General features: G+C 43.8%; 2 protein-coding genes across 2 annotated transcripts; both read left to right on the forward strand.

Moving 5' to 3' along the window:
* Positions 1–505: 505 nt before the first annotated feature.
* LOC129827535 (stimulator of interferon genes protein-like) lies at positions 506–7,093 on the forward strand. The gene is made up of 7 exons (XM_055888463.1): positions 506–1,091; positions 2,003–2,229; positions 2,363–2,543; positions 3,069–3,177; positions 3,298–3,539; positions 3,796–3,982; positions 4,119–7,093. The coding sequence occupies exons 2-7, from the start codon at positions 2,003–2,005 to the stop codon at positions 4,370–4,372; spliced, it is 1,200 nt and encodes a 399-aa protein (XP_055744438.1). The 5' UTR covers positions 506–1,091; the 3' UTR covers positions 4,373–7,093.
* A 3,817-nt stretch (positions 7,094–10,910) lies between these two features.
* LOC129827537 (DNA damage-inducible transcript 4-like protein) lies at positions 10,911–13,546 on the forward strand. The gene is made up of 2 exons (XM_055888468.1): positions 10,911–11,234; positions 11,952–13,546. The coding sequence occupies exons 1-2, from the start codon at positions 11,066–11,068 to the stop codon at positions 12,398–12,400; spliced, it is 618 nt and encodes a 205-aa protein (XP_055744443.1). The 5' UTR covers positions 10,911–11,065; the 3' UTR covers positions 12,401–13,546.
* Positions 13,547–13,664: the final 118 nt, after the last annotated feature.

Consider the following 13,664-nt stretch of genomic DNA (forward strand, 5'->3'; position numbering starts at 1 on the left):
TCTCTACCACTCTCTATCTCTTCATCTTTCTCTACCACTCTCTATCTCTTCATCTTTCTCTACCACTCACATTTTGGGTTCCAGAGTGGTGCAGTGGTCCAAGGCACTGCATCTTAGTGCTAGGGGCATCACTACAGACCCTGGTTTGATTCCAGGCTGTATCACCACCGGCTGTGATTGGGAGTCCTACAGGGCGGCGCACAATTGTCCCAGCGTCGTTAGGGTTTGGACGGGGTAGGCCGTCATTGTAACTAAGAATTTCCTAGTTAAATAAAGGTTAAATAAAAATGTGTCTTACTCTGTCATGCAATCTACACGTAGTGGGTGCGGAGTCAGGCACAGGAAGCAGAGGGTAAAGAACACTGCTTTATTCCGGCGCAGGGAAAATGGTCACGCCAAAACACCAGGCGCAAATAACAAGACCGGCCCAAAACCAGGACCCAACCAGTCCGGAGGAAAAAACAAAGGAAATCGCACAACCACAAACATGAACATGAACAGAGGAAGAATAAGCCCGCACAAAGAGCAGGCGGTCATACCGGCTTAAATAGCCCAACTAAAACCTAAACAAGAAACAGGTGTAACCAATAAGACAAAAACAACAGAAAAGGGAAAAAGGGATCGGTGACAGCTAGTAGACCGGTGACGACGACCGCCGAGCACCGCCCGAACAGGAAGAGGAGCCACCTTCGGTGGGAGTCGTGACATACTCTCTTTCTCTATCACTCTCTTCATATTTGTATCTCTTTATCTTCCTCTCTCTATCTCTTTATCTTCCTCTCTCTATCTCTTTATCTTCCTCTCTCTATCTCTTTATCTTTCTCGATCACTCTCTATCGCTCTCTATTCATCTTTATCGCTCATTGTGTGGGATATATTGCCTCACTGCCACCTCTGTCAAACTGAAAATGAAAGTATTACCCAAGTTTGTATAACACAAAGGCATGGAAGGAGAGAAAGAACAGTAAGAAAGAACGTGGACGACGCAGAGACGCTGGCTCTGAGTTATAATCTCCAGTGAACTCTTTAATTCTTGGATTGTCTCTGTTGTTCTGTGTTCTGGAACTGGGACCACTCAAAACAGGAGAAAGGTAAACCTCAGCGGATTAGCAATGTCAGCAGCAAACTTTTTAAATTGTTTCCTTGAATTTGAACTGAACCTTCAAATGAAGTAATAGTCTCTAGATCTGGGTACAGGATAATAATTCCCTCATGGAAAAAAGTATTTATTGTGTATGTATGAATGTATCACTGATAGTCTCCCGTTGTGTGGTATGAGAATGTAGTCAAGGAGATGATGTATGAATCCCGGTATGTTTCCATTACTCTGTAGTGCATGGGTAACATCAGGGCACCATTTAATAGTTTCCCTATTATACTGGACTATAATTCTTATTTCTAAACCGAAGGTGATCCTCTCTTGTTCTACCATATATTATATATATTTTTTAATCAGAGGGTTTCTCTTAAAGAGATTAGCCATATTATTTTATTCATGATAATCAGATTCACACTTGCAAATGATGTCACGTAATTGTTCCCCTATAGTTGAGTTCAGGATTAAAAGATAATCAGTCTTTGAACCATACTGTACTAGCCAGTTTCCATTTCTGGTAAACCAGCATTGCCTTTGAAACAGTGCCAGCAGGTGTGTGAAGATAGGAAGTGAATCTACTCCTATAAACCACACACACACACACAGACACACACACACACAGACACACACACACACACATATTTGGGATCTTAGTTGTTCTCAGATGGCTGTTCTTAGTTCTCCGACTTTCCGTACCAGGATGTTTTAATGTGACGTATTATGAGATCTCATACACACAATGCCACTGATGAAGAGGATGAAATCTAACCCGAACCCTGGAAATACTTCTTCATAGAAGGTTATTCCGGGGAAGTTGTGAAAATGACAAAAGGAAGAGGAGTTTACTGAGGATTATTGTAGTGTTGTATCATACTAAGTCATGGTCTCGTTACGTCTGTTCCTCAGATGCAGCAATTGGGAGGGGAGGAGTGTCTGGTCCCTCAGCCTCGTGGGAGTTTACCCAAAGCCGGTGCGATAGGATTGGCTTCTGTGGTGACGGCGGCTATCTTGGTTTGGGAGCCTGAGGGCTTCTTCAGACACGTTTCCGCAGCGATACTCATCCTGACTGTGGGGCCCTTGCTGCACGGAGTGTTTCTTCTCTCAGAGGAATGTCTTCATCATGCAACTACCAGGTGAGGGAACTTATTAACTTTCATACTCATACTCACAAAACATGGTAGGCAAATAAATTGATTTACATGGATATTTACATGTTATTTACATGGATATTTACATGTTACCTGCCCTCCCTCCCTCTCTGCCCAGGTACCGTGGTCGGAGGCTGGGTCAAATGGTGACAGCCTGTGTGGGTGTATGTACCCTCCTGGGTGTGGGGTTGGCAGTGCTGCTGTTTATCTTGACCAAGACCCAGCCCTGGAGGGACCAGTGGAGCATGGTTATCCTGGCCTGTGTCCTCTACCCTCTGCTCAAAACCCTGGGAGTACTGGTGAGATAACAAGCTCCTGATCTGGAACTCTCAAACACAGTATGAGCCAACACAAGACCCTATGTGTCTCCAGGTTGAGTTTTAATCAGCAGTCTAGTTCTCCAAACCCTTTCCTTTATGCCACTAACACAGTTTACCTTCGTAAAGCCAATGAAGGTGAATGATGCTATACGAGACTGTAGCTTACATGCTGCTGTAAAATGTTGACTGTGTGTTAGTGTGGTTCATGTTAGCTCATAGTTGTGTTTTTTTATTTGCACATCACTGTTGTGGTTTCTGTACATTGAAACCCGAAAGAGGAACCTCTATTGCCCTCCAGTCAGCAGAAGTGGCATGGACTTGTTTTGAAATACACCAGGCAGGTTTAATTTTGTTGTGGTTAATTTCTTCTGAAAATCATTTAGGGAAGAAAACTAGTTTTCTTTAATTCCTATCTTTTTATCCCAGATTTCCTGCATGTCTATCTCTTGGCCTGTGAGTAATTCGGTTCCTTTTCCGGTTGTTGTTTCTCTCTCCCCTGTTCAGGGTCCGTCTGAGGTGGAGGTGTCAGAGATCTGTGAGACGAGAAAGATGAACGTGGCTCATGGCCTGGCTTGGTCTTTCCACCTGGGCTACCTCAACCTGGTTCTGCCTCGTAAGTAGCATTAATTCATGTAGTGCGTTTATTTCATAAATGAAAAAGCTGTCATGTCAACGTTGTGTTCCTGTTAAATGTACATGTATCCCATTGTGCGTGTGTGTGTTTCTCTGGTAGGGTTGGAGGGTTCTATCACAGCGTTCCGTGCTTCACATAATGCAGGTCCGTTTGAGACCAGGGGTTCCAGAAAGCTCCTCATTCTCCTCCCTCTCAACGCAAACATTACTCACACGCTGGAGGACGAGGACACCAACATCCATTTCCATGACAACCTCCCTGACACAGAGATCGACAGGGCAGGTGTCCGGGGGCGTGTCTACAAGCACAGTGTCTACACCGTATTGGACAAGGACAGACAGGTAGGCGGGATTCATTTACAGTCACCTTCTCAAACACTATCTCAAAGTGAAATGCATCACACTGGCGCCACTATGTGGTCAAATTGTGAATCAACAGTGAGTGCTTATGAAGCACTGGAAAAGACTAAAACAAACATGGAAAAGCCCAACACTTGCACCATAGTGGACAAATGTGTGGACAATCTATAAACCCATTTGCAGATTTTTTACACTGAAACGCCTAATCACAGTATCTCTTGTGTGTGTGTGTCTGTAGGCCCATCACTGTGTTGTGGAGTATGCCACCCCTCTGCTGACCCTGTATAAGATGTCTCAGGAGAGCAGTGCAGGGTTTGGGGAGAAGGACAGGAGAGAGCAGGTGCTGCTGTTCTACAGGACTCTACAGGACATACTGGACCGCTCACTGGAGTGCAGGAACCGCTACCGACTCATCCTCCTCAACGGTTAGATATCATGCTGTTTACAAGTTACCTGCCTTTCTCTCGCTCTCTCTCTCTCTCTCTCTGTATAAAAAATAATGTCCTCCTATGTGCCCAATAGTACGACCTATGAACCCTATATAATTTCTACTTCCTGTAGATGAACATGAGGATGACCCTCACTACCTGTCCAACTCCATTCTGAAGAACCTGGATCAGCAGGAGAAAGAAGAGTTCTATGTTCCCCCTTTCATCCCTCAGCCTGAGGTGGAACACCCATTCTATGCCCTGCCCATCATAGACGACTGGCGCCGAGCTAAGCCAATGAGCAGGATGCCTACGATCATGATCAGTCATGACATGCCACGTACGCTCAGGGAACCGGTTGAGAATTCGGAAGACCTTTCTCCATGAGACAGGTCTAGAGAGATAAACTAAATAACTTGCACTTATGCACAACAGCAGCAGCACTAAACCAGGCTGCAAGGTAGGAAGCACTCAAAGCCATCTCAAAGTAGAGCAACAAGGCATTGCCTTCCCCTTTACCCTGCCACTCATTGCTTAACATACAGTGCATTTGGAAAGTATTCAGACCCCTTGACTTTTTCCACATTCTGTTACGTTAGTCTTATTCTAAAATTGATTAAATTGTTTTTCTTCCTCAATCTACACACAATACCCCATAATGACAAAGCATAAACAGGTTTTGTAGATTTTTTGGGCAAATTTATAAAATGTATCAAAATAAATATAACATTTACATAAGTATTCAGACTCTTTTACTAAGCACTTTATTGAAGCACCTTTGGCAGCGATTACAGCCTCAAGTCTTCTTGGGTATGACGCTACAAGCTTGTCACACCTGTATCTGGGGAGCTTCTCCCATTCTTCTCTGCAGATCCTCTCAAGCTCTGTCAGGTTGGATGGGGAGCGTTGTTGCACAGCTATTTTCAGGTCTCTCCAGAGATGTTCGATTGAGTTCAAGCCCGGGCTCTGGCTGGACCACTCAAGGACATTCAGAAACTTGTCCCGAAGCCACTCCTACGTTGTCTTGGCTGTGTGCTTAGGGTCGTGAACCTTCTCCCCAGTCTGAGGTCCTGAGTGCTCTGGAGCAGGTTTTCATCAAGGATCTCTCTGTACTTTGCTCTGTTCATCTTTCCCTCGATCCTGACTAGTCTCCCAGTCCCTGCCACTGAAAAACATGCCCACAGCATGATACTGCCACCACCAGGCTTCACAGTAGGGATGGTGCCAGGTTTCCTCCAGACGTTACATTCAGGCCAAAGAGTTCAATCTTGGTTTCATCAGACCAGAGAATCTTGTTTCTCATGGTCTGAGTGTCTTTAGGTGCCTTTTGGAAAACTCCATACAGGCTGTCATGTGCCTTTTACTGAGGAGTGGCTTCCGTCTGGCTTCATCAGACCAGAGAGAAGAGTCGTGGTGGTTCCAAACTTATTCCATTTAAGAATGATGGAGGCCACTGTGTTATTGGGGACCTTCGATGCTGCAGAAATGTTTTGATGCCTCAACACAATCCTGTTTCGGAGCTCTACAGACAATTCCTTCAACCTCAAGGCCTGTTTCTTGCTCTGACATGCACTGTCAACTGTGGGACCTTATATAGACAGGTGTGTGCCTTTCCAAATCATGTCCAGTCAATTGAGTTGAGTTTACCACAGGTGGACTCCAATCAAGTTGTAGAAACATCTCAAGGATGATCAATGGAAACAGGATGCACCTGAGATCAATTTAGAGCTCATAGCAAAGGGTCTCAATACTTATGTATTTATGTTTTTTATGTTTTCGCTTTGTCAATGTGGGGTATTGTGTGTACATTGATGAGGTAAAACATTTATTTTATAAATTTTAGAATAAGGCTGTAACGTCACAAAATGTGGAAAAAGTCAAGGGGTCTGAATACTTCCGAATGCTCTGTACGAGGGTCAGATTGCATACAAACAGAGGAATCATTTTACATTTTAGTCATTTAGCAGACGCTCTTATCCAGAGCGACTTACAGTAGAGTGCATACATTTTATTACATTTTACATACTGAGACAAGGATATCCCTACCGGCCAAACCCTCCCTAACCCGGACGACGCTATGCCAATTGTGCGTCGCCCCACGGACCTCCCGGTTGCGGCCGGCTGCGACAGAGCGCGAACCCTGCACAGCCTGGGCGCGAACCCAGAGACTCTGGTGGCGCAGCTAGCACTCTGACGACTGCGCCACCCGGGAGACCCGGGAATAACAGAACATTGTTAATGGTGTAACACAATCCTGTGTTGGCTGTAACGTTTGGCCACATACTGTAAGTGTTGTGTTTCTGTATGTATACAAACAAACAGAATTCAGGGTCAAGTTACAACAACAACACTGCTCATTCCTCTCATTGTGTGCATGTTGTTCTACACTCAGTTCTGTAATTCATCTGTCCGTACTGTATGTATGGGCTCCCGAGTGACGTGGCGGTCTAAGGCGCTGCATCTCATTGCAAGAGGTGTCACTACAGTCCCCGGTTCGAATCCAGGCTGTATCACATCCGGCCGTGATTGGGAGTCCCATAGGGCAGCGCACATTTGGCACAGCGTCGTCCGGGTTTGGCCGGGGTAGGCCGTCATTGTAAATAAGAATTTGTTCTTAACTGACTTGCCTAGTTAAATAAAGGTTGAATAAAAAATAACGCTTTGATGGATTTACATTGTTTGCACAGACAGAATGTGCATGCTTGAACCATGGGGCAGAGAGGAGAGAGAGAAGGGGAGAGAAGAGAGAGCCTGAGGGACACTGAATAGTAACAGCCTAATTATTCCAAATAGTAGTGGTACGGAAGTAGGGGTGATGGTAATGATAGCAGTTTAATGACGGTGGTAGTAGTATTACTGATGTAATGGTGAGAATGACAGTTAGTTATAGTTTCATTTTATGTGTTTAAACTTTTATCTTTATTATATTTCTACTATTGACTGTTACCATTTTATTGTTGTTATTATTTTTTATTTATATGTAATTTATTTACTACCATTTTATATTCTTATTATTCATTATTTTATTACAATGTATAATGTATACATTGTTGCTTTTGCAATGTACAACGCAATGTTTTTCATGCCAATAAAGCAACTTGAATTTGAGAGTCAGAGAAAGATCCCATATCTGCATGCCTGGCCCGGGGCTAGGGAGTGAGCTGAGAGCTGAGCCTGGGCTGATCATTCAGAGGAGAACAGAGCCTGAGTCACAAGTTACCAGTCATGTTATCTATCTACAGCGTACGCACGCACGCACGCACACACACACACACAGGATCCGGAGGATTCCTTTAGAAACACCTCTTTGTGATTGCATCAGATACCACATCCATTTGATTGAGTGAATGACATAAACACACTGCTAACTTGGATACTGTTTAGAAAAGTTGAAACTATACAGTAGGTGTATGGATTCAAGGTTGTAGATTTTCCTAGACAGCAACAAATGACCTGCTGATTGACCATACAGGAGCTAGCAAGCAGGTGACAGACTGGGACTGGTCTGGCGTGTTCTGGGCTGACAGTGTCTCCACTTCAATGAATGTGCTTGGAGGACATTTTTACAGAAATAGGGCACATCAGTGATACACAGAAAAAAGGGTTCCAAAAGAGTTCTTCGGCTGTCCCCATAGGAGAACCCTTTTTGTTTCCAGTTGGAACCTTTTTGGGTTTCATGTAGAACTCTCTGTGGGAAGGCTTCTACATGAAATTCAAAATGCTTCTACCTGGAACCAAAAAGGGTTCTTCCTTTTTGGTTTTACAGTAGATAGCAAATTTTTTCTAAGAGTGTATATTTTACAGTAGCATTTGATTCATTTCCTGAATTAGGTCAATCGTTTCCTGAATTAGGTAAATCAGTTGAGAACCTTGGAACACCTGTTCTCAATCTGATGAGGAAGCTGATGATATCTGTGAGCAAACACACACACATGGACACACACACTTACACACACAAAAAACATGGGAAATGCAAGCAGAGAGGATGTCTGCATCAGCCCAGCCAGACACAGTGGTAAACTCTACAGACCAACACATTCTGTAGTTTCCATTCACTTCCATAGAAAAACGGTGAACTTCCTATTTACTGTTTAGACATCATAATGATCTGGGCAGGGCTGAAGATGATAGGCTGGTGGTGTACAGCTGGTGTCCCAAAAGGGTCAATTTCCTTTTCTGTGACTCAACTGAATGCTGTTACAGTCAGACTCCGTCCTGGGACACAGGTCCAGCCATAAATTCTCGACAGGTCCAGCAACACCTGAGCCTAAAAATAGCACATAGGTTTATAGATAGTGTGAGACTTGTATTCTCATTTCTAATACACACTACAAGGCCTGTGTGTGAAAGAGTGGCGTGCTTAGAAAACATTTACTCTTCCAGATGTAACAGTATAACTTTACGTCGTCCCCTCGCCCCGACACGGGCGCGAACCAGGGACCCTCTGCACACATCAACAACTGACACCCACGAAGCAGCGTTACCCATCGCTCCACAAAAGCCGCGGCCCTTGCAGAGCAAGGGGCAACACTACTTAAAGTCTCAGAGCAAGTGACGTAACTGATTGAAATGCTACTAGCGCGTACCCGCTAACTAGCTAGCCATTTCACATCCGTTACACTCACCCCCCTTTCAACCTCCTCCTTTTCCGCAGCAACCAGTGATCCGGGTCAACAGCATCAATGTAACAGTATAACTTTAAACGGTCCCCTCGCCCCGACACGGGAGCAAACCAGGGAACCTCTGCACACATCAACAACGGTTGCCCACGAAGCATCGTTACCCATCGCTCCACAAAAGCCACGGCCCTTGCAGAGCAAGGTGCAACCCTACTTGTAGGTTTCAGAGCAAGTGACGTAACTGATTGAAATGCTACTAGCGCGTACCCGCTAACTAGCTAGCCATTTCACATCCGTTACACAGATACTCATTAATTTCACCATGTCTGAAACAATGTGGTGTGGGTGTTGAAAGATCCAAGGGAGAGAGGGAGAGGGGGGAGGGGGGAAGGGGAAGGGAGGATCCAAGATTCATTGGAAATTCCCTTCCTGCCTGATCAGTGAGTGTCAGGCCATGTGATGTGATTCACCTGTGACTCAGCCCAGGTAAGGCTCGTGGCTGGCTGGCCTTGTCTAGACCGGCAGGCACAGGTAGAGGGAACAGAGCAGTGAGTGTATTCCAGTGTATTCCGGGAACCCTCAGGTGACATATTTAGAAAGGGATTCATCAAAAGGGAATTAAGCCAACCACCTCCAATATACAATAAATCATGTTATGGGGGATATTGAACCTAAGCCTATCTTTTTAGGCCTACATTAGGCCTGGGTATCCATAATTCTGTCATCAATTACATTTATGCTTAGAACAGTATAAAACCATTTTTTATAAATACACTATACATACAAAAGTATGTGGACATCCCTTCAAATTAATGGATTCGGCGACTTCAGCCACACCAATTGCTGTCATGTGTATAAAATTGAGCACACAGCCATGCAATCTCCATAGACAAACATTGGCAGTAGAATGGCCTTACTGAAGGGCTGTGACTTTCAACTTGGCACCATCATAGGATGCCACCTTACAAAACAAGTCAGTTCAAAAAAATTCTGCCCTGCTAGAGCTGCCCTGGTCAACTGTAAGTACTGTTATTGTGTAGTGGAAACATCTAGGCGCAACAACGGTTCAGCCACAAAATGGTAGTCCCACTACCAAGTTCTAAACTGCCTCTGAAAGCAACGTCAGCACAAGAACTGTTCATCAGGAGCTTCATGAAATGGGTTTCCATGGCCGAGCAGCCGCACACAAGCCTAAGATCACATTGCGCAGTGCCAAGCGTAGGCTGGAGTGGTGTAAAGCTCACCGCCATTAGACTCTGGAGCAGTGGAAACACGTTCTCTGGAGTGATGAATCACGCTTCACCATCTGGCAGTCAGTCGGACAAATCTGGGTTTGGTGGATGCCAGGAGAACGCTACCTGCCCGGGTGCATAGTGTCAACTGTAAAGTTTGGTGGAGGAGGAATAATGGTCTGGGGCTGTTTTTCATGGTTCGGGCTAGGCCCCTTAGTTCCAGTGAAGGGAAATCGTAACACTACCGCATACAATGACATACTAGACAATTCTGTGCTTCCAACTTTCTTTCTTTTTTTCACCTTTATTTAACCAGGTAGGCTAGGCTCATTTACAACTGCGACCTGGTCAAGATGAAGCAAAGCAGTGCGACACAAACAACACATGGAATAAACAAAGCATACAGTCAATAATACAATAGGGAAAAAATTATCATAATTAAAAAAAAATATATATATATATATATTTGTGGCAACAGTTTGGGAAAGGCCCTTTCCTGTTTCAGCATGACAATGCCCCTGTGCACAAAGCGAGGTCCATACAGAAATGGTTTGTCGAGATCGATGTGGAAGAACTTGACTGACCTGCAAAGAGCCCTGACCTCAACCCCATCGGACACCTTTGGGATGGATTGGAACGCCAACTGCGAGCCAGGCCTAATCGCCCAACATCAGTGCCTGACCTCACTAATGCTCTTGTGGCTGAATGGAAGCAAGTCCCTGCAGCAATGTTCCAAAATCTAGTGGACTGCCTTCCCAGAAGAGTGGGGGTTGTTATAGCAGCAAAGGGGGGACCAATTCCATATTAATGGCAATGATTTTAGAATGAGATGTTCGATGAGCAGGTGTCCACATACTTTTGGTCGTTTAGTGTATGAGCGTTGGATACTTTTATTTTATTGATAACCTAACAATAAACCTTTCTAATAACATAAATGGCACAGAATACTGGATAAAACGGGTGATGTTGTCAGTACTGAGCGGCCAGTCAGTGCAATGTCTAGGCATGTGGCGTGAGGCTGATTCAACCCCTTTCAGCAGTTGCTCACCGTCGCGCTGCTATGGTAACCAAGGAGGCAGTCCCACACGTGAGCAGCTGAAGCAACCAAGGATTACTATTTAAACACCGTGAGCGCTCCAGCGACTTGAATCAACTGACTTCTACATGGAGGGAATAGACCGAAAACCTGTATCACTAAGTGGAGTACTGGAGATAGAGAAAAAATCACAATGGTCTATACCCCGGCTTTGGTTCTCGGACACGGAATGCTCATTATGTCTGAAGAGGATAGCGTAGTCGAGCGAAAGTTTCTCTATCAAATCACATCGAGCGACAAAAAAGATACGCGTCGGGGCAGCCTTGAAAGTTGCGAATTCATCAAGGAAAGGAACTCCTCAAGTAAGGCTCTGTTCTAAAATCTAAGTTTGTATTTAATCGGATATATGTACTGTTATAAGTAATGGCTTATTATAACTGTCAGTTAATTCTGGTGACTTTATAGGCCTTTTGTCAACTTTAGCCTAGGACTCAGGTTTTGACCATTTCAAGCGGGTGGTAGATATTAATGTAGCTGATGCAGCCATATAGTCTACTGTGTAGCCGACTGCTCATGACTGTCAGTTGATGGTCTGTTCTTGAAAGTTCATGAATTAAACAGAGCTCTGTCTTGTTTAAAGTTGCTAATACATTGCTTTATTTTGACGATCAATGTAAAAGAAATGTTGCACAATAGATAAGAATAGTCTGTTACAATGCTACATTTTAGTAATTTAGCAGACGCTCTAATCCCGAGCGATTTACAGTAGCCTAGTGAGTGCATACATTTTTCGTACTTGTCCCCTGTTGAAATCGAACACACTCTGGCGTTGCAAGCGCTATGTTTTACCAACTGCGCCACACGGGACATGTTACTGAGTGTAGTATCATAAGACTAATCATCAAAATAAGACAATTTAAGATGGTTTGAAATGTATTATTGCAACGCTTTTTGAATAGTAGGCCTAAGTGGAATAGTATAGGTCTTATCAAATGTCTGTAATACAAAAGTATATAGGCGGTACAACTTCAACTCATGGTTCATCAGCAATATATTGATATTAACAGACTCTTTTTCAGGTCTGGACTCTGAAATGACTCTTGACTGTGAGGAGAGAATACTCCAGCAGGACATGATCAGGCAGATCGAGAGTTGTCTCTCTGAAGCGAAGGAATCGAATCTGCGCTGCCGAGTGCTGCTGCTTCCCCGCCCGCTGACCGCAAAGGTTGCCCGGGACGTGGTGCGTTCCTCAGTTGGAGAACCGTGTGGGCTCCGCGGGGCCTTCATACAGGTCTATTTGGAGACAAAACAGGGCCTCCAGCTGCAGACGCTGGGTACTATATCGCCCGACCCGACCGTCACTCCTACCTTCGAGCTGTCCGTAGTGTTCAAGCTGGACAAAGACGGTTGGCCTCCTCTCAAGCACATATTCGTTACCGACAAGTTGTTGAAACTACGACCCCAATACCGGCTGGTCAAGAAGAAATTGTATTCCTCCGCGAGCCCTGTCATACACGAGTTTTGCTGAGAGATCATTTCTGATCAGGGAGCAACATGTGGCATGTTTCTACATTCCTTTTAGGAAAAAAAGCTCTGCACCACTTTGATGTTTTTTTGTGTACTAAATGTATGTCAATATACATCTGTATTAGAGTTTTAAAATTCGAATGAAAGTTTAGCACTATATATGCACTGGAAAATGACTGGAACAGTCAGCTCAATTGTGAAACGAAATATATTATGTGTAGGTAAAAATTAGGGAATGGTTACCCTAAAAGTTTTGTATGGCTGGAATTTGAGTTGACCTAGTTAGAAAAAAAGCACAGAATGCATGTTTCCTTGCTGGTTCTAGCAGGGGGTAAAATGTGTTAAAGTTCTGTACAAATGTAGGATCTTCATTTGAGCCAGTTTGCTGCAACAGGAAATGTGAATTATGTCAATTATAATTAATGGACAGTTTTGTAAGGCATGATATATTTTTCGTAAGAGGAAATCATATCTAAAATTTCAAAGTGGGAATTAAACTTCAGAAGCCATTTTGAACCTCAAATACAAGTAAAACATTTTCTGCATTGCATGGTTCTCAAATTAAGATCCTACATCTGTACAAGAACAGCCATAGTTTGTTTTTTTGCACATATTTTGTTTAACCATGGAAAACTCATGTTGGATGTGAAAGCAGAGGGAAGGCAAGCTGGTATTGCCCCTAACCCTGTGTGCAAATGTTTGTCTTGCAGTATTGTTAAAGTGAAATCATTTTTTTTTGCACAGTATCCTTTTCAGTGTTGCCATACTCTTTTAATCATTAGAGCTGTCAAACATCAATGTCTACACTTTATACCCAAGACCTGAAGGGCTCAACTTGGGTCTGTCAAAATAGACTGACATTACCATTGTTTTCAATTCTCCTAATCTCTAATAAACAGTTGAGCAAAACACAATGAAATGAGAAACTAAACAGCTGTACATAAAGTTCAACACTCAGTTACTACTCTATTGTACTCCCACTAACATTCAGTAGACATCCCACTGGGCACACCATGTCATGTCAACGTGGAAATGGGGGTCATTTTTGGTTGAGATCAAGGAGACTTCAACCTTTTATTAACCCACTCCAGACAGCCAGAAGTTTGTTGAATTCCCAATGGGTTATCACTGCTTTCAACCATCTAAAATCACAACCAAATCACAATGGAAAAACTGTCTGATTTAGTTCTCATCTAAATATATTATCACTGCACTTCAAGGATTTAAAAGCACAACGTTCAAATGGGAATACAATGTCAGATGTT

The sequence above is a fragment of the Salvelinus fontinalis genome, chromosome 29 (assembly GCF_029448725.1).
Source record: "Salvelinus fontinalis isolate EN_2023a chromosome 29, ASM2944872v1, whole genome shotgun sequence".
NCBI classification, from domain to species: domain Eukaryota; kingdom Metazoa; phylum Chordata; class Actinopteri; order Salmoniformes; family Salmonidae; genus Salvelinus; species Salvelinus fontinalis.